This window comes from Ailuropoda melanoleuca, chromosome 14 (assembly GCF_002007445.2).
Source record: "Ailuropoda melanoleuca isolate Jingjing chromosome 14, ASM200744v2, whole genome shotgun sequence".
NCBI classification, from domain to species: domain Eukaryota; kingdom Metazoa; phylum Chordata; class Mammalia; order Carnivora; family Ursidae; genus Ailuropoda; species Ailuropoda melanoleuca.
Window position 1 is genome coordinate 105,815,978 of NC_048231.1, and position 21,472 is coordinate 105,837,449.

Here is a 21,472-nt window from a genome sequence, read left to right on the forward strand (position 1 = left end):
TTAGTATTAAAGCTTCCAGACCATGAATCTGTCATATCTCTTAAATTTTTTAGAGATTGATTGATCGATTGATTGATTGATTTGGGAGGGGGGAGAGAGAGTGGGGGGAGGGGCAAAGGGAGAGAATCCTCAAGCAGACTCCCTGCTGAGCATGGAGCCCAACACAGGGCTCTATCCCATGACTCTGAGAGCATGACCTGAACCAGAAACACAAGTCAGCTGCTCAGCTGACTGAGCCACCCAGGTGCCCCAACACGTCTCTCTTATTTTTTTAGGCCTTCTACAGTATCGCAAAGTTTAAAAAATTTCTCCATAGAAATCTTTTTTTTTTTTTAATTTTATTTACTTATTTGACAGAGAGAGAGACAGCCAGCGAGAGAGGGAACACAGGCAGGGGGAGTGGGAGAGGAAGAAGCAGGCTCATAGCAGAGGAGCCTGATGTGGGGCTTGATCCCAGGACGCTGGGATCACGCCCTGAGCCGAAGGCAGACGCTTAACGACTGAGCCACCCAGGCGCCCCTCTCTGTACAAATCTTGCACAACTTTTATTAGAGCTATTCCTAGAAACTTGGTATTTTTCGAGTTCTGTTGTAAATACTGTCAGTTTTTAAAGAACTGTTTCCTTTGTATGTGTTACTGGTATGGAGAAATCAAATGACTTCTATAAAATGATTGAATGCATCAATTTTGGTAAAACTTTATTGATTTCAATTAGTAATCTGGAGTTTATTGTATTATCTCTGTAGATAATTGTATCATCAGTAAATAATGACAGCTTTGTTTCTTTTGATTCCTGCACCATTTATTCCTTTTCCTTATCACTGGATCGAAGATTGCTGATACAACATTAAGCAGAAGTACTGTTTTTGTTTCCTGTATGAAAGCCAAACTTCCAAGATTTCATCAAGTATGCTGTATGTTTTTATAAAAACCCTTTTTATACTGAGGAAGTTCTTTGTTTTAAAGATTTTATTTATTTGTCAGAGAGAGAGCACGAGCAGGGGAGGGGGCAGAGGGAGAAGCAGGCTCCCCGCCGAGCAGGGAGCCCAATGTGGGGCTCGATCCCAGGACCCTGGGATCATGACCTGAGCTGAAGGCAGAAGCTTCACTGACTGAGCCACCCAGGCACCACCTAAGGAAGTTTTTCCTATTACTGTTTTGCTAAAACTTGTTTTAAAGTTATGAATATGATTTTTCATCTTTAAATTTTTACTTAATATTTTAATACAAAAAATTATATTGTTTGACTTTCTCAGGTGATACCTACCTTGTATTCTTTGGGGAAAAGATGCAACTTAATCATGATAAAATATTCTTTTGTGCATTAATGGATTCCATTGTTTGTAATTTTTTTGGAATTTTTGCGTTGGTGCACATGAGCGATTTCGCTGTAACTTTCCTCCTGGTGTTTAGTATCAGCTGCCATTCTCATGAAATACATCGACAAGTCTTCTCTCATTCTCCCTTCTCTAAAATATTCTTTTTTAATTATAACGAGTTATTCCTTGACATTTACACGTTAGGGAGGCCTGAACATTTTACTGTGAAAAGATATTTGGCAGAGTTGGTTTCTTTAATAGGTTAAATATATTTATCTACTAGTTGTAAATAGTTAACTTTAAATAGTTGGAAAAGTTGATTTCAATTTTAATTTCTTCTTCAATCAGTTTTGCAGTTTTGGTTTTCAGGAAATGTGTCCCCTGTGCCCATATTCAAGTTTATTCCCACAAGCCTGTTGATAATGTTTTCCTTTTACCTCACATGTGTAGGGTCTCTGCTATTGATCTTTGTCACTCTTGATACTTGTTTCTCTTTTCTGTTTTTCTTGATCAGTCTTCCGATAGGTGTATCAACCATAGGAGTCTTCTGGGAAAACCTTGTCTAGGTTTTTCTTTGTGCTATATAATATTTCTCTTGGGGCGCCTGGGTGGCACAGTGGTTAAGCGTCTGCCTTCGGCTCAGGGCATGATCCCGGCGTTATAGGCTCGAGCCCCACATCAGGCTCCTCTGCTATGAGCCTGCTTCTTCCTCTCCCACTCCCCCTGCTTGTGTTCCCTCTCTCGCTGGCTGTCTCTATCTCTGTAGAATAAATAAATAAAATATTTTTTTAAAAAAAATATTTCTCTTATTTGTTGTTACCTTACTTCTCATACTTTCTTTGGTTTGTGTTAATCTTCTTGAGATAGATGCTTCAGTTACTAGTTTTCAGCCTTTTTTTCCATTCTGAATATATGTCACTGAGGCTGTAAATTCACACAGAAGTACTGCTCTGGCTGCATCGCAGACGTTTCTGGATTTTTGTTACTGTCAGGTACAGAATCTCTTAATTCCCACTGTGATTTCTTCTTTGACCCATGGTTATTAGAAGCATATTTGCATTTTCTAATTATTATCTGTGTTCATATTTAGTTTTTTATGTTGTTGTCAGAGAATATATCTTAGTCATTTCAGACGCATGAACTTTGCTGAGACGCGTTGTAGGACTGGGTGTCTAGTTTACTTAAACCTGGGTGCGGGATTGCTTGCTGTGGTGTGCCCTGCACGTCTCTTAGGCCGAGATTGTTAATCTTGTTTTTCAGTTTCTCCGTACCCCTGCTGGCTTTTCTCTGCCTTCTCTCACACTTGCTAAGCATCGTGTGGAAATCACCCATTGGTATTAGGAATCTGTTTTCCTGGGAATTCTGTTGCTGGCATTATATATTTTGTGGCTTTGGTACCAGGTGTATACAAATTTAAACTGTTACGTATTTGTGCTGAATTAAGCATTTTTTCATTATAAAGTGACTTTATCTCTGATAAAGCTTTTTTCTTAAAGAGTGAGTTATTAGAGAGAGAGAGAAGGGGGACTGGCAGAGGGAGAGAGAGGGAGAGAATCCTCAGACTCCACACTGAGCATGAGCCTGATGTGGGGCTTGACCCCAAAACCCCAAGACCATGACCTGAGCTGAAAGTGTCAAATCCTTAACCCAGTGAGCCACCCAGGCGCACCTCTGTGAAAGCTTTTTTGTATTAAATTCAACTCTGTGTTTTGGTCATAGAGCCGTGCCTACTGGGTGTAATGTGCTTGGCTTGGCTTGCTCCATTTTGCACTTTCCATTCTGTGTGTGTGTGTGTGTGTGTGTGTGTATGTGTGTCTCTTAAGTTTAATTTTTACCTACTTTGACAAACCGCCTACAGAGTTACTGTGATTCTGTTGTATTTTTGGTTAAACCTATCATCTTATTTTGTTTTTTAGTATGACTTACAATTCTGTATTTTCCTCCTGTCTTACCATTTTACTTCTAATTTTTTATGATTCTACTTTCTTCTCTACTAGTTTGGAAGGGTTTAAGCCATGTTTGTTCTTCTAGTAGTCAGCCTGTGAACTGAGGTCATTATTCTCAATCTGTCAAATCCACAGGTAGTCACTTCCTTACACATTGTCTCAGTAATGTTTACCTCCCCACATCCCTTTGACCTTGTGCCATTTCTGTCATGTATTTTAATTCAAGTCATTCTTAAGTCCCAAAGTTACTGTTGTTTTGTACATTCTTGATGCATTTTGGCGTATCCACATGTTTCTTTATTTCTTCTTATACTTCAGGCCTTTCATGTGGAATGATTTTCCTTCTGTCAGAAGCTGATTATTTTGTTTACTGTGGGTTTGTTGGGAAGGCTCTACATTTCTCTTTGGCTGTCCTTCATGACACTGTTCCACCTGCGTGTCCCATGCTGCCTTCTGGCCACAGCTGGCGGCCACCCATGGGCCTCTGCTCCTTGGTGCCCTCCACCCTACAGCAGCTTTTAGAGCTGCTTTGGGTTGTTGCCCTGCGCTTGGACACTGTGTGTGGGGCCGGAAGCTGCTTTTCGTAGAATGCTTAGAATTCAGTGCATTTCTCAAAGTCTGTGGATCGGTCCTTTCTGATCCCAGAAAACTGAGTTGTTGTCTCCTTTTATACTGCTCTGTACCCTCTCTTTTGGGTCATGAATGTGAGATTTGCTCAGTGTCCTAACCCACTCTTTGTTTCTCCTGTTCTTCCCTATTTTCCGCCTTCTGTCCCCATTCTCCATTTTGTATCGTTCCCAGCAACCCGACTTCCAAGTCACTGATCTCATCTTCAGCTGCATCTAGACCACGGTCAAACCAGTTGAGTTCTTAATGTCGGTTATTAACCCTTTTTAGTTCAGGAAATTCTGTTTGATGTCTTTATTACACTGATTTATTCATTTTTATGTTTGCCTATTCCTTGCAAAGATCTTTCTAGTTTTCCATATGTTTCCTAGTTTCACAGTCTAGTCTGTGTCAGTCACGTGTGGGATCTGCTTCTTCTGCCGGCCCTTTTCTCTTGTTTTTCCCTCTGGCTCTCGCCCGTAGTACGCTGTTTTCGCTGAGTGCTGTGTGTTTTGTGTTTTATTTTTCGTTTATTTGTAGGGGTTTCTTTGGTAATTGTATTTGAAAAGCTATTTATAGGAGTAATGTGAGATCAAAGATGAAGGTTAGGTTTTTCTGTAAACTGTACGCTTGTTTCTGTGGTGTAGTTGGAGGTACCACCTGTCTTGGAACATCTTCCTCCAAATTGGAGATTCATAGTCACTGAATCACGTGAGCCTGGCCCCATCTCCACGTGTCCATCCACGTGCAGGTGCCTCACTTTCCAGCTTTCCCCTTAGTGTGACGGCGTAGCCCCTCACGGCCCTGCTTCTTGTGGAAAGAAGGGCCTCCTATTAGACCTCCACCTTTTGATGGTCCTGGTCTTTGTTTTTGCTCCTGCACAGGTGGCCTCTCTAGTTAGTTCTTTATTTCTTTTAAGAAATTTAAAAAATATTTTATATAGTATTTCTTACTGTTTTCAGTGGGAACATTGATTCAAATAGGATAGTCTGCCGTTACCCAAGATCACAGAACTTTCTTGCAGTTTTATGTAACGAAAGTTAGGCAGATTTGAATGAAACTTCCTGATTAACTTTGTTGGCAGTACTTTCCGAGGGTAGGTACAATTTTCAGGCTTCGGATGTGATCAGCTTTATTCTTGAGAATGCAGTGGACTTTCTTTTAACAGTAAAGTACAACTATATCATAGCAAATTTGGGGAATGCAAGGTGACATTAAAAAAAAAAGTGACCTGGATAAACTATGGTCTGTCTATACAATGAATACTACCCATTAATAAAAAGGAACAAAGTATTGATACATAAAACAACCTGGGCATTTATAGGATGTTCTTGAATGTCCCATTAGGAAATTATGATGGACAGTTCAGCAGTTGGCAGGGTTCGGGTTGGGGGCAGGTGGCATCGTTGGGGGTTAACCTCAGGAGTCTGCAAGCTTCTTGGAACTGTCTGATCCCGATGGTGGGTGGGGTGTGACACGAATCTGTCCTTGGGACACATAAAGCAGAAGAGTGTGTGTAAAAACTGACAGAGCCCGAATGAAGCCTGCGTTTGACGTAATTGTGTTGTCGCATCAGCTCTGCTTGGAGAGAGTGTTTCGTGGCCTGGGGGAGCACCGGGAACCCCCCTGGTTTTGCTAAAACAACTTCGAAGTTAGAAGTTACAAAAAAGCAAAACACTGTCATTGCCATTAGTCTGTGAGAGTTGGCATCTGCGTGAAGGTGAGGTTTCAGGCTCTGGAGTCCGGGGGTTGTGAGTTTGCATCCTTGTGTGGAGGACACGTCATCTTGCTGTGGCCTCAGGAGGTCTCTTGTGTTCCTTCCTGGGGGTAAAGTTGTATTTAGAGTACTGCACCAGTAGCTGGATTCACTCTTCAGGCCTTTGCCCTTCTGGCTCTTGTTACATTCATCTTGTTGTTTCAACTTCTGTTGTCTTTTCGTTAGTGATGAGTAGCTCTTTCATATTTGAAAATGTATTTATCTCATTTGCCTTTTAATTCGACTGTGACACTTTTTCAGGAAAGATCTAGAGATGCAGTTTTTAATTAAGTATAAGTTAAAGGGGGAATTTGTTTATGTGTCAAACAGGTGCGAAAAAGATTAGCCAAGCAACCCATTGGGTGTGGCTCGAACAAGAAGCCCAGTGCCCTCTGTGGTTCTTCTCCACGTCTGTGGACTCTGCTTTCTTCTGGTTAAATGTCCTTCTCTGCCACGTCTTCCTCACCTGCTTACACAGATGGTGCTGGAGGCCTTGGGCTCATGTTCTGCTCCCGTAATTACACACTGTATTTGAACCAGTCCAGGAAAACTCCTGAGAGTGCGCTGGCCTTCCCGGAACCCACCATTGCCTGTGCTGTGCGTAGCATGGACCCACAAGGCCCAGTGTCTGGGCCTGTCCTCGGAGGCAGGGGTGGGCCTCTGCTGCCTCGGCCTTGCGGCCCAGCAAGGGCGGGGCTCATCCCCACTCTGCGTGCAGGGCACTGTGGTGAGGGCACTGTGGGCGCCTCCTTCCAGCCCTCCTCTCTCCCCTGGTTTCACCGTGGTCACTGTGACCTTTGGGTAGAGAGCTCAGCTGAGCTTTTCCAACCTTGAAAAGCATCTGATTTTCTGCCTTCAACGTTTTCATCTGGTTTTTTGCCTGGTTAGCTTTTTTATTAATATTTTGACACAACCACTATGTGCTTGATTTGGGGTCTTATATACCTTTGCCATTCCTTTATTCTTAGACTACCAGAGACATTTGATTTTAAGATGTATCAAATTGCATATATAATTAGTACTTTTACTTATTTGTAAACTAAAGGAAGTGCCAGCCCTTTACTAGGAGTATTCGTCCCTTTCACGTATTGGCGCACAGTATCTGGCCTCACTGCTGCCTAAATAGATTGATACTGTTGCTATGCAGAGTGTTTTTACGTGTCAGTACACACACACGCAGGGCACGCACGGTCGTCTTAGCTCTCGCTGCTGCATAGTGTGTGCAGTATTTCACATGGCCCCCACATAAATGCCGAAACAGTTATGAATGGTGGGGAAGTCCTGAATTACCTTGTTGTTGTTCACCCCAATATCTGATCCTGTGATCAGTATTTGATTGTGGGAGATGCTGAGGAGATGGGGTTGACATCATTCTGAACGGAAGATGAGAAGGTAAGTTTCCCTGAAGACCGTCCTGAGTGTGGCACAGAGCAAGGGTGCGTTCGTGAAGCCCTCTGTGGGGACCCAGGTCCTGGCGCGCTCCTGGGCGTCCACTGCCTCGTGCGCGGCTTCTGCTCTCCTTGGAGTTCCAGGATGTCTTTGCTTCAGTTCATCTGGAACACTGATGCTCCATTTAGTTCTCCTATTTCATTTCAAATCTCTATTCTTCACACACCCATTCAAAAACTTAATAATGTGATCTAGAATTTTGCGTATACCAATTTAAACGACTTCGTACCTTACCAGATATTCTGTTTCTTAGGACCCAAGGTTATACATTTTATGTATCGTTGTGTGTGTGGTAGTGGATGTAGTTCAGATGGACTCTCAGTGTATTTAGCTGTATATCTACTTTTGTTCCACTTACGTACCATCTATACCTTCTGAGCTCTGGAGCCTTGCTGGTCACGTGACCTGCCTTCCCTGAGTGGTGCACAGGCTTGCTGCCCACCCCGTCCATTCTGTTTTATTTCAGGGCCCATCTTTCCTATAAAACCTTCTCTGTTGAGACCAGTAGTAATCGTCTGCTCCAGTAACATAACTCAGTAACCTGGTTTTATGCCGTAGTGCCAGTCCCCACGGTGACCTTGCCAACAGGTGGCATTTTACAGGTACTGTGACTGAGGCTCAGGAAGATCAAGTGTGTCCTTTGTCCAAGATCATAGAACTAGTAAATTTGGAAATTAAGAATCAGTTCAAGTCATACCTGACCTTTACCCTGTAAAATTCCGTTACCCATGCTTCTTCCTGAGGGAGCATAGAAGGAGGGTTCGGAGAATTGGGGAGGTTGAGTGGGCAGGAGTTGGTTATTGGAATACAGGAAATGAAAGGGAAAAGGAACCTGGAGTCCCTCACCGGTTCTGGCTTAGGTGACGGGTGGTCCCGCCATTCACCGATGCAAAGGGGTGTTTCCTCCTCCTTGAGAAAGAGTAGATTTGTTTGTTTTGTTTTGTTGGGCACCAGAAGAGGAGGAAGTGGGACTGTTACCCTCCATTGTATGTATTCATTCAGAGGTATTTGTGATGAGTCGGAGGAAAGATCGTCTGCAGGCAACAGAATACGCCGGTCTGAAGCCTGGGACAGAGGTCCGGACTCCTAGCAGAGACTCGAATGTCACCCTCCGCGTGCGCAGCCTTGGGAGAGTTCAGCCGTGAGGATCGTGATGCCATCCCTTGCCATCCATGGTGTGTCAGGAAGAGGTGGACGGGGCGCCTGGATGGCTTCCTCAGTGGGCGTCTCTTTGTCTCAGCTCAGGTCTTGATCTTGGGGCCGTGGGTTCAGGCCCCATGTCAGACTCCACACCCCAAAAAGAGATGTCACAAAATAAAAAAAATTGGGGGAAAATTCAGATAAGACGGCATCTGTGCCATTTCCCATAGATGACCATTTACAGGGAAAAGTTTTGATTACTTTTGATAGAACTTTTCTTTAAAATGACTTTTGTTTTGCTCAGATTAGGATCTAAACATCAGCCTCAGTCAGGGAGGAGTGCAGCCGTGTTCCCTGAGGAGCGTTGCAGGCCCGGGGCCCGGCTTACCTTGGGGGCCCGAGCGCCACCACGCCATTGTGTCACAGGGAGCACACGGCCTGACTGGGGTCCTGTCCCATCGCGGCACGTAGGGAAGACGTCTGTGCAGGGCCCAAGTTCCCTCCTTCGGCATTGCCCGGCAAGGTGAGGCCAGGCGGGATGGTTTGGTCAGGGAAGAACCCCCATGAGGTGCCTGCTCGCCGGTCGTGTGCTCAGCTGCCGCTCCCCTTCTCGACACTTGTGACACTCTTCAGAGTCAGGGGGGCCGTTTCGGTTTCCTTGTGTGACAGTAAGGGTCACGATTGCCTTCTTGTTCACTTGACTGTCTAAAATGGCGGACGGCTTTTCCACTTAATGTGGAATAGATCTCTTGATAACAAAATCACACTTGACCAGTTAGCAATAAAATGAGCTTAAAATAACTGGTACCATTACCTTACAATCTATTTCTGTAATTCTCAAAATGGTAGGCTTCATGTTTTTTTGTTCGTAAGTCATGTTACTGTGAAGTACTTTACTAGGCGAGGAGAGGCGTAAATTTTAAAATTCTATAAATTAGAACATTACCAAAAAATAAGTTAAGTATAGTGATGATAATTATAATTACTCTGTCAACTTTGAAGTTTGAGCTTCTAGAGATTTTTAACATTAAAAAGCAAATTATATGAACATTTGACCAAAACGTACAATGCTTATGAACTTAAGCCTCTGCGTCCTGTGTGGTATTACAGTCGTAGTTGAAGGTACATTTCCCTTGATGGTTTTTACTTGTAAACTGAACTTGCCTTGTGCTTTAGTTTTCCTTCAAGATTATCCACATTGTCTTGTTCACCAGCCTTGAGGGTGTGTGCCGTAGATACCCCACTGGTGTGTGTTTGTGCCACAGTATCTCATGAAATAACAAATATTTACAGCTTGGTGACGGCAGCAGTGGTTCTCTTGAGCCGTAACCGTTCCCGATTTGAAGAGAGCACCGTGGAAGAACCCGGAAGGTGCTCCTTGGGCTTCCACTCCGCCCCAAGCCCAGTACACCCTGTGAACTCTTGAAAACTTCCTGCCGCTTGAAGATAGAGATCCTTGTGCCTTGTGGTAGTTGAGGCAGGCTGACATTTCCCGAAGTAATTTGACCAGAGCACACAGAAGAAAGTCATGTTCTTCCTCAGTGTGGCCTCCGGGCCTGCAGAGCCAGCCGTGCCAACCCCACCACGAGGCCAGCCAGCCCTGGGCGCCCCGCCCCGCCCACGGAGCCTCCCCCTGTCTTGCCCTGGTTCAGGGGGTCTGTCTGACCGCCGGCGCCCACGTAACAGACAAGCCTGTGCGAGATGCTGCTTTTCCTTCCTCCAGACCCACCCTCAGTCTCCTTAGGCTCTTGTGCCTCAGCCGCTCCTCGAGCCCCTTCCGCCTGCCGGCCACTCTGGGCACCTCACCCCAGAGCCACAGAAACAGTGTTGTCTGCGCCCCAGAGTGGAACACACAGAAGTTGGGTGCCCTGTGCCCATGGTAGCTGTGGGCTTCACACGCAGCCCACCCTCCCGTCCACGGTGCCCCAGCTTTCCCGGGACCAGGCCGCCCATGAGGCCAAGCAGCTGCCGTGTTCTGCCCCTGGTGCTGCCCTGCAGTGTCTGTCCTCCCTTATTGCTTGGCCTCGCGGCTGTAGCGGGACTATACGTAGCCGAGACGTAGTGACGTACTGCTGTAAGAGGTCTGTGTACTTGTCAATTAAAACTTCTCTTTCTGACCAGTGGAGTTCTTAGGATTTTATGAGCTTTATGGACAAATAGCTCGTTACGATGTTTTTGTCTTGAAGTTACCTACAGACTAGACTCTCTCCCTGACTCTGAGTCCTTCCTCCACGCTGCTTCTCAAGGGTGTGTTTCTTAGTGGGCAGATCCCTGTGAATTGCCGTTTTTTCAGAACGATTGACTATCAGCAGCTTCCCCGCATTGTGTGGGTACCTCACATATCACGTCTGCTGTTTTCTTGACAGAATCAAATTAGGCACAGATTTTTTTTCTAGAATTGGAAGTATGTCTGAATGATCTTACGTCTGAATGTGAGCAAGAGCAAAGCTGGAACTCGTGTGGACGCAGGCAGGAGCCGAGTGAGTGCGTCAGTGAGCCCAGCGGGTAGTTGAGTGCCGCTGGGGTTGCAGAGGAGCCCTTTGTAAAGTGGTGTCCATCCCTCTGACCGTGAAACCGACGCTCTGCAGCTCGGTTTGGCCGCTGCCACCTCTGATCCCACCTCCTGCCACTCTCCCCCCGTGCGCTCCCGCTCAGCCGCACCACCGTCCTGGGCCTCGGGGAGGTCCCCGCCCTGGCTCTCCCATTCCTCCTCCCAGGATGTGTTCGGTCCCAGCAGGCATCGTCACAGGAAAGCGTCCCGTTTGTTCTTGTAAAATGAGCGATGAAGATGATGATGCATTTCCAATACCTGTTCCGAGTGGGATGCTGCCTGATTCCCTTACACACGCACCATCTCTCCTTTTTGTCTGAGCGGGGCCTCGTAGCACATCTGCCTTCTCCTCCTGCATCTGCCTCCGCACACTCGCTGGAGGACCAGGACGGGAAGCCCGTTGACATCGCCTACAAATACGATACAGGGTGTAAAAAGGTTTGTTGGCTTAAGTGTCAACAAATTTCATTTATTTTAAAGTCTGAAATCCAGTATTACCTGCTTAGTACACGTGAGGTTAAAGATTATACGTCTGTATGGAAAACACAAGTGTGAACATACTGCGTGGGTTTGGACCCTGCTAACGATTGTGATGGGTTTTATTTGGCAGTTTGCGTGTGAACTTGGACATGGGCAAAGCCGCGTACGGATGGATGATCATGAAGGACGAGAGCATTCCTGGCACGGTTGTGCGGACCAGCACCATCCCAGAGGAGCTGGGGCGCCTGGTTTACTTGCTGACAGACAAAACAGGTACTGCTCCTGGTTCATGGTGCCTTTGGGTGCGCTCGCTAGCATCCAGTGCAGGTGACCCTGGTGCGTGTGTGCATGCATGCCCGTGTGCTCTCGCACGTGTGTGTGTGTGTGAGTGTGCGTGCACGTGTCCGCTCGCCGGTAACCAGTGCAGGGTGACCCTGGTGTGCGTGTGCGTGCATGCCCGTGTGTTCTCACACGTGTGTGCGTGTGAGTGCATTGTGCACTCACTGGCAACCAGTGCAGGGTGACCCTGGTGTGCATGTGCGTGCGTGCCCGTGTGCTCTCACACGTGTGTGTGTGAGTGTGCATGCACGTGTCCGCTCGCCAGTAACCAGTGCAGGGTGACCCTGGTGTGCATGTGCGTGCGTGCCCGTGTGCTCTCACACGTGTGTGTGTGAGTGTGCGTGCACGTGTCCGCTCACCGGTAACCAGTGCAGGGTGACCCTGGTGTGCATGTGCGTGCGTGCCCGTGTGCTCTCACACGTGTGTGTGTGCGTGTGCGTGCACGTGTCCGCTCGCCGGTAACCAGTGCAGGGTGACCCTGGTGCGCATGTGCGTGCGTGCCCGTGTGCTCTCACACATGTGTGTGTGTGAGTGTGCATGCACGTGTCCGCTCGCCAGTAACCAGTGCAGGGTGACCCTGGTGTGCATGTGCGTGCGTGCCCGTGTGCTCTCACACGTGTGTGTGTGAGTGTGCGTGCACGTGTCCGCTCACCGGTAACCAGTGCAGGGTGACCCTGGTGTGCATGTGCGTGCGTGCCCGTGTGCTCTCACACGTGTGTGTGTGCGTGTGCGTGCACGTGTCCGCTCGCCGGTAACCAGTGCAGGGTGACCCTGGTGTGCATGTGCGTGCGTGCCCGTGTGCTCTCACACGTGTGTGTGTGAGTGTGCGTGCACGTGTCCGCTCACCGGTAACCAGTGCAGGGTGACCCTGGTGTGCATGTGCGTGCGTGCCCGTGTGCTCTCACACGTGTGTGTGTGCGTGTGCGTGCACGTGTCCGCTCGCCGGTAACCAGTGCAGGGTGACCCTGGTGCGCATGTGCGTGCGTGCCCGTGTGCTCTCACACATGTGTGTGTGTGAGTGTGCATGCACGTGTCCGCTCGCCAGTAACCAGTGCAGGGTGACCCTGGTGTGCATGCGTGCGTGCCCGTGTGCTCTCGCACGTGTGTGTGCGTGCACGTGTCCGCTCGCTGGTAACCAGTTCAGGGTGACCCTGGTGCGCATGTGTGTGCGTGCCCGTGTGCTCTCACACGTGTGTGCGTGTGCGTGCACGTGTCCGCTCGCCGGTAACCAGTGCAGGGTGACCCTGGTGCGCATGTGTGTGCGTGCCCGTGTGCTCTCACACGTGTGAGTGTGCGTGCACGTGTCCACTCGCCGGTAACCAGTGCAGGGTGACCCTGGTGTGCGTGTGTGTGTGCGTGTTCACGTGTGTAGCGGGGTATCGAATTCATTCAAATTTAGGATTTTCTAGACTCTGCTGAATATTGGCACACAACTAACCTTCACCTTCGAATAAACACAGTATCATTAGAATTAGCAAAATGTTAAATTCTTAGAGATTTAAATGACATGTTTATATGTTTTTTAATTTTCCGCTGCCATACCTCTTTGTTTTATTAGCTGCGGCTTCTTGAGAGGAAATACTGCTTGCCTGTTTATTACAGGAGCTGTTGGAAAAATGTAACGACATGTGTTGGTTTGGTATTTTAAGAGTAACGTTCTCCTAAAGAGCCTAATAGCAGCCATCCCACCCTCAGGTCCGGTGCCCCAAATTTTATTTGTCCTTATTTCATTTTTCACTGTTTCATCAAACAGTCCTTGTCAATCCAGAAAATGCTAAATAAAAGATAAACTGAATCCAGTGAAAGTCCTAGCAACAGGTTAAATCCCTCCCCGATTTCTTCATTAATGATTTTAATTCCTGGTAATTCTTGGGGTGCTAGGCGGCTCAGTCCGTTGAGCGTCAGCTCTTGATTTCAGCTCAGGTCATGATCTCAGGGTCATGAGATCGAGCCCCACGTCAGGCTCTGTGCTCAGCAACGAGTCGGCTTGAGATTCTCTTTCCCTCTGCTTCTCCCCTCACTCACATGCGCTCTTTCTCTAAAATAAGTCTTAAAAAATATTTCCTAGTACTTCTTGGTGAACTAGAACTAAGAGAATACTTGTATAACATGATAAAATATATCTCAAAGTTCAATTTTTGTTTTATTTTTAATAAAACACTAGAAAAAGTTTCACCGTAGTCAGGAAAAAAAAAATCTACAACACTGTTACTTCACATGTTTCATTCTGGCCATCGCAGTAAGACTAGAAATAAGCTGTATGCCTGAAAGAAGGAACAAATATTTTAGATGAAATAATGAACCAAGGGAATAACTGCTAAGAGTAAGAACCAGTGAAGTGGCAGGTCACAGGTCAAAGTAACAAAATAGCTCCCTGCGTGTCGAGCAGACCGAAGAGTAATGACCCCACTCACGGTAGCGCGAGTGTGTGAAACACGTGGGCATAGACGTGAGGGGTTGAAGGACGTGCTTGAGGGTGATCAGACCTTACAGAGAAACGTGAAGGAAGACGTAAACCAACAGAGGGGCAGACTGAGGTCCCCAGCGCGACGATACGGGATTCCGTAGACCCTGCCTTCACAAGGAAGTGATAGGTTTATTGCAGTTAAGTCAAAATCCAGTTGCCGATGGCATTTGGTTTTGTTTTGTTTTGTTTTTTAATTTAAAGTGGGGTTTTAAATTTTTATTTAAATAGTCTCTATCCCCAGCATGGGGCTTGAACCCACAGCCCCGAGATCAGGCATTACATGCTCCAGTGGCTGAGCTAGCCAGGTGCCCCAGCAGCACTTGGTTGTGGTCAGGGTTTGTCATTGTGGCACGTCGGGGACTGGCCCGTCAGGTGATGCTCGTAAGTCCGAAGAACTCCAGAATAACGAGGGCTCGGACTCAAGAAAGTAGACTGAGAAAGTGTCTTCAGATTTCTCCCTTCCCAACCTCACTGGGCCGATAGGAAAAGATTTCAGAGAATACATCTGTAACGGTGTGGAAAACAAGCAGAAGTGCCTTCACAGAGGCTGAGTTATCTCTGGGAGACAGGTGGAATTATTCTGATGGAGAAGCTGGAGCGAAGCAAACCCAAACTCAGAATGGTTCCTAAGGTGGCTCCACAGTGAGTTTATAGCACACAGGTCTGTGGGGGGAGGCGTGGGAGGCCGTCGTCAGGCTGCGCGCCAGCAGCAGGAGAAACCCACCTGCACTCAGCACTGCAGTCAGCAGCCTGGACCTTGTGCGTAAATCCAGTCGGAAACCAAGAACCGCAGCCTGCACTTGGAGTCCCAGCAGGAGCGAGTCCACCGTGCCCAGAGTGCCCAGGTCTGCGAGTGTTTACAGAGAAGCCCAAAGGAGCCCGGAGGAAAGGGTGCCGAATTACAGGAGAGCTTGGTGACACCTGTAGATTGTGTCAAAATTAAACTTCGTTTCCATATACCAGCAACAATGGGGGCATTTAATTCCGAAAAGGCCAATTAGAATAGTAGCAAAGTGTATAAAGTAACTAGAAATAAATCCAAGCAGAACATGTGTAAAGTATGGCTGTAAGTGTTCAAGTTTGAAGACCCAAGGAGGAGCTAAGTGAGAGGATGGGTCCACGTTCCTTGTGAGTAGGGCATCTCAGTGCGGCACCGACACCGTTGTTCCCGCGTGGGCACGTCCAGCCTGTCTGAGGCACACACTGCCCCAGGACCTCGTCTGCACGGTGGTGCAGTGTTACCTGGCGGCCACTGCTCTGTCCCGACAGACGATCCTCGGCACCACATGTCCCTCCGGCTCCTGTTCCCCACAGAGACACATGCGCATCTGAGCAGGAGACGAACACAGGAATGTTCACGGCATCGACCTGGAAACAAAACCAAACTGAACGTAACACAAAAAAGTGATTATCAGTGCAATGCACAAATTGTGGAATGCTGTTTTACAGCTTTTACAGTGGAAAGCTAACTAAAAGTGACGGATGTCACAGTTCAACGTTGAACCAAGAAAGGCCTGGGGCCTTCCGCTTTCAGAGGCCTGTCCTCGCCTCGTGCCCCGTGTTTGGGGTGCGTGGCATGCTTCTCCGGGGAGCAGGTGCAGTCTGGGCCGTCCTGTCTGCACCAGACGTCCTTTCATGGCCACTTAAATCTGCATGTAATACGCCTAAGTGTGACACCTGTTCTTTCACCTCAGTTTACAAATAGGAAGCATAAGGCAGAGACCACGCAGTACACCTGAGGAGTCACTGGTTCCCTCTCCTCTCCCTGTGTCTCTGGATGTGCAATATCAGCAGGGAGGAAGGATTTTGTGACTATTTCTCCCTAAAATGCTAACTTTTTATTTTGCATTTTAAACAGTGATGGGATCATCATTCCATAGCTCCTCTGTTTTTCTCTGAATTCTGAGTTCCATCCAGGATCAGGATGAGCGGTTTTGTCCAGAGGCATAAAGTAAAACCACCTTTTCCGCATGTCTCACTCTGCTACGTTTACAAAGCATCAGTAAATAATCTGGGTTTCTGAGATTTAAAAAGAACTCCAGAAAATTATATAAAATATGTGAGTAAGAGAAAATCTTGTGCATTTTTCAAAAGACCTTTTTGTGCCAGAGGTCATTAGAGGGACCTCCTTTCTTCGGTTCCTAGTGTTGGAGCTGCATGGAGTTTTTAACACTTGCAGTATTTTAAAAAATTTTTGGTCTAGAACTTTTTCGGAACCTTTCTCAGTAATCACAAGGGGACGCCACTTAGGGGGAACGTCTGGTGCGCCACATGACAGCCCTGTGCCTGTCTTTGCCCCGGAGGTGTGGGACCGCCGGCACGGTGTCTGCGGGTGGGCGTCTCCCCGCCGCCTGCGCTGCTGCGGCCTTCCCCTTCACGGCGTCCTCCTGCCTGAGGGTGTGTCAGCCTCTGGAGGAGCGCTCAGGAGGGAGTGTTGCTGTGGTCGCTTGTAGAGGCCACCCTGAGCAAATCACAGGTGAAGGACATCGAGCATGAGTTGTGTAATCATCACATCACTGCAAGCACGTAGTAGGACTTCACGCTGTCCTCGCCCTGACTCTGTAAAAACCGGCTTCTCATGTAGTCAGATGGAGGCCACCAGCACATCAGGGGTTGGGCCCCCACCTCTTAGCAATGTGTGGCCTTGGGCAAACCCCCAACCTTCTGAGCAGAGCAGTGTGTTGTCCGCCAGGAAGGTTGCGTGGCCAGCATGGCGGTGGTGGACGCATGCTCACGCTCACCTGCCCTCTGCCTGGAGGGTCCTGTGCAGCTGCGTTTCTGGTGTTTCCTGGGAAGCAGTGCGTCCCAGGAACTGGAGCAACTGCTCTATGTTTTATGTCTTACTTTTGTCACGTGAATAATTCAAGTCCTCTGATGTCCCCTCACGATGTACATCTACAGTTGGTCAGGGTTTAGCGGTCACTGTGGTGGCCTCCGCCGTCGCAGAGGGTCTGACGGGCTGGCGCTTTGGTAGAAGGGTAAAGAATTTGGGGTGTAAGACCGTTTGCAGACATCATGTGCTGAAACAATTAAGAATGAGCTGTTGTGCGGGGAGCCTTTCGCTGCTGACATAACGGAAAGGCGGTCCTTGGCATGATTGTGATCGAGCTTGTGCCTCATCAATACACTTTCTGACAAGAAGCGTCCATCACACTGCCTCTCGTTTGCCCCAGCAGGACAGAAAATGCAGTATCCCGTGATTGCATTATAGCTTCCTTCTTGTGGACAAGAAAGCAGTGTGGTGTAATTAGGGTTGATTGGGGTGCACGTTTCCGGTAAGATCTGAAATTAATGATGTTGCTATAGTGACACATGTGTGGCCAGCAGTGCGTGAACCATGAAGTAATTCATTCGACAAGAGCAGACATCTGTTAGCTGCCAGGATACAGAGCGTATTGGCACTGACCAGAAATCGCAGACGTGCCGTGACGAATGAGCCGATGGCGCTGGCCCGCCAGGACGGGTCATTTGTACCGTGTCTGCCGGGGCGCTCTCCTCTCCGCACCGGCTGCTCTTGACAATGCCATTGCTTAGAGAGCAGTGCTGCGGAGAACTCATAAATTTTAAAACTGAGCTCAGGCTGCAGCCCGTTACAGCAAGCCGTGAACTCCTTTGTCGGGAACTTTTATGTTCCTGTAGAACAAAGCGTCCCCAGACCACGCCCTGAAACAACAGGTTGTTTAGGACGCGCACTGCGACTCTAAGCGCCCGTCACCTGGCTTTGCCGTGAGGTCCGCACCCCGTCGCGTCAGCTCCCAAGGCCGCTCCCCTGCGTCGGGAAATGCCGTTCTGCAGCGGCAGAGGCAGCGGAGCATGGCGCACGGCTGGCCAGGGACTTGTGGAGATGGGTGGTACGTCCTGTGAGCCAGGGGCCGGGCGCAGCCTCTGCTGCCTGAGGACGACGGCCGGGGCCTCTGGCGCCAGCAGACTTGCAGGGTCCGGCTGGCACAGGGATTGACCGGTGCGCGCACTCGCGTGTGTGCTGGGCTGTTCACACCGTCTGAGACGCTGGACGCAGATGCGTATCGTACCGGGAACCGCAGTCTCCTGAGAAGCAAATGTAATACGTGACTACAAATTAAATACTGTCAAATATTTTAAAGAACGTTCCCACACTCTGCAGTGTGTTAGAAGTTGTGTTTCCATTCCTCATTCCTTCGTTGTGAAGTCTGAGTAGCTTTGTGTGCACGTCACCATCGATGCAGCGTTATCATTACTAATGGACGGTCCCTACCCGGAACCTGCCCCGGAAATCGGTGGGCCTGGGTGGGGACCTGTCCCTGTATGCTTCGGGCGGACTTGCCTTTGTTCCTCTGCGGCAGCCGCGCCCTGGCTCCCCTACAGCACGTGCTGCCGTGAGGCGCGCTGCCCCCCAGGAGTAGCTGATCACAAAGCTTTGCAGCTGCTTGCCCAGCGCCGTCTCCTCTGCCTGCTAGTGGGTCTCCTCTGTCGGCGCCCCGGGAGGGACGCCTGCAGGGTTTTCTCCCGGGAAATTGAGCTCCTCTTTGCCTGCTTTGCTCGTGCTCCAGAGCGCTCTGCTTCATCAAGGAGCTGCGCGTTGTCATTCCTCAGGAATCGCAGACACACCTTTTGTCCAAAGACATGTTCTGTCCCTGGCGCTCGTAACGGCCACGTCGCTGGGAAGCCTTCTGGTGGTGTCTGCCCGCCGGAGTCAGCCCATCCCCTTCACGAAGCTTCGGAGTTGGGACATACTAACAGTTGTTGTATTAAGATGACAAAAATTGTACAACCTATCAACTGGTTGAAATCATGAAAATTGTTTAAGATAAGATTTGAAAAATAATTTTGCATTACTGACTCTTCTAGTAACTGGTTTAGCTCAGACGTCCCTGCCATACAAGAGGGTGTAGAAAGTCGCACACTAGCCCTGACTTTCCTGCTCAGCGTTTTGTAGGGTCTGCTATGAAATAAAAACATCATTGAAATTTAAAAAGATACTTCCAGGATTTATCTTAGTTTGTTAAGAGATGATATGCGCCCCTACATAGAGAGGTGTCTGCATAGATACCCCAGTGTCTAACCCAGTGAGATGCAAATGCATTTGTTCAAATGCCAAAATAACAGACAAAAATTTCATTGTTTGGTGAAATGGTAGTCATTTGTTTGAACATGTCTGATATAACCTCCATAAAACGTGATCTATTAGCAACTAGGACAACGGTACAAGATGCAGCGTTGGACTGGACGGCAGGCCACCAGGGCAGGCTGCGCCATCGTTGGGCACAACTGCCGTCGTGCCGTCAGTGTGGTTGGAGCTCCCTCACAAAGCCACCTGGTGCACAGCATCTGTCCCCTTGCTTCCCCTGCCCTCTCTCAGCCCTCGGTGACCCCTGCTTGACCTTGTGCCTCAGTAGGTCTGCCTGTGCTGGACTTCCCCCCTGTGAGTGAAAGCACACACCGTGTGGCTTTCTGTGTCTGGCTCTGTTCGCTCAGCGTAACACTTCCCAGGTTCACCCGTGTCGTCGCGTGTCCCAGTACTTCCCTGCTTTCTGCCACGGGGGATACTCCATTGTGTGCACAGACCACATTTTATTTATCTGTCTCTCAGTTGAAGGACATTAGTGTGGTTTCTGCTTATTCTGTTAGGAACAGTGCTGCTGTGAGCAAGGTTCTAGCCAAGGCGGGTGGGCAAGAAGAAGAAAAAGGCACCTGCACTATAAAGGGGAGCGAAACTAGTGTGTGCCATGGTCTTTATACAGAAAAATCTAAGGGATCCCCTGAAAATCTGTTGAATACAAGATGAATATACAAAAATGAATTGTATTTCTATACACTTGCAAGAAACTATCCAAAAATAGATTTAAGAACACAATTCCATTTACAGTGGCATCAAAAAATAAAATCAGTACTTTATAATGTTAGGATGGCCAGAGAATTCCCCAGATTGGTTTACAGGTTGTACACGGTCCTGCTCAACATCCCAGGTGCCTTCGTTGCAGAAATTGACAAGCAGATCCTAAAATTCCCATGGAGGTGCAGGGGGCCCCAGAGTGGTGTAATCAACCTTGGGAAAAGAGCAAAGGGGAGGACTCCACAGTTCTCATCCCAGAACCTGCTGCCAGGCTGCAGGAATCCAGATAGGACAGTGCTGGCACGAGGACAGACCTCGAGATCGAGGGGTGGCTATCCAGAGTCCACACATCAGTCCGTATCTGCACACTCAGACGATTTCCAACAGGGGTGCCACGACGGTGTGCTGGGAGGAGCTGAAGCCTTAACGCAGTCGACTGGTTTCCAACAAGGGTGCCACCATACTCACTGGGGGAGGCCAGCCTCTTCAACAGACAGGCGGGGAGAGCAGGACGTCTACATGCAGAATGAAGGGGGACCCCTGCCTCACACCACACACAAAAACTAGCTCAAAATGGATCACAGACCTAAATGTAGGACCTAAAGTGATCATTTCTGTAAATTGCCGAGTTTTCAGAAGCTCCTCTAAATTTGTTTTCTGTTTCATTCTCTTTGGCTCCATTAAGTACCAGAATAAAGAACTTTTAGGCATCTACCTCGGTATCAAGCTTTATAAACATAACCCGGAAAAATAAAATATAAATGTAAACGTAACCCAAAAGAAGAAAGAAACAGTTTAAATCTGGATTTGTTATCTTTTAATATTTTAAACTAAATTTTTTAATGCAACAGTGTATTTACTATTTTAGCATCTGTTTGTATGTGTCTGTGGTAACTCCATGGTCTCCCATGATGTCAGGGGATCCTTGTGCATTACTCTAGAGATTTCTCCAAACAGCAGCAAGAAACAAATGTAACGGCACCGTTGGCGTTTTCATCTCAGAACTTAAAATGCCATCACCAGGCTAATTGAGGACAACGAGGTAAAGCAGTGTATTAAAATAGCAGTCATGCTGCACCCCCAGATCTGCTGTCTAGAAATAGTCTCTGAATGGAGCAGTGGTCATGGTGTGCCTTTGGTTCTGGAAAATACTTGCTGTCCACATGGAGTGTTGCATTTGGGAATTCCAGAATGTTTGTCCTCAGTAATCTCGGGAGCAAGATGCTCTAGAGTAAACCATCTACTGTGTGACTCAAGCCATGGTGGGTTTATGGGCGCAGGACCTGGTCGCCAGCCCAGGAAGAGGCGGGCAGACGTATCTCTGACAGAGGGGCTCTGCCTACACACGGAGTGTCTCCGGAGCCCGGAGGTACACAAACAACCACGTCCAGACCACAGGGAACACACTGTCGGTCAGTTTGTTTAGCAAGTTCATTTACGAGGAAGAACACGAGAGCAGAGAAGGCTCTGGAGTTGGGCTCAGGAGGCTTCACCTGGACCCACACTCCAGCAGACGGTGTGGGACACAACGGGAGTCAGGCCTGGCCTTGTTGTTCGATGCTGAGGCGATGCTGCTGTTTGTTGTGATAACATGGGGGCCACGTTGA

General features: G+C 48.1%; 1 protein-coding gene across 14 annotated transcripts in view; it reads left to right on the top strand.

Moving 5' to 3' along the window:
• ATP9B (ATPase phospholipid transporting 9B (putative)) overlaps window positions 1-21,472 on the top strand; it is a 246,726-nt gene that overhangs the window by 161,275 nt on the left and 63,979 nt on the right. For all 14 annotated transcript variants that reach the window (XM_034642307.1, XM_034642309.1, XM_034642302.1 and 11 more), the window contains one exon: window positions 11,378-11,520. In XM_034642307.1, the coding sequence (XP_034498198.1) occupies window positions 11,378-11,520 (143 nt within the window). The remainder of the gene's footprint in view (window positions 1-11,377; window positions 11,521-21,472) is intronic.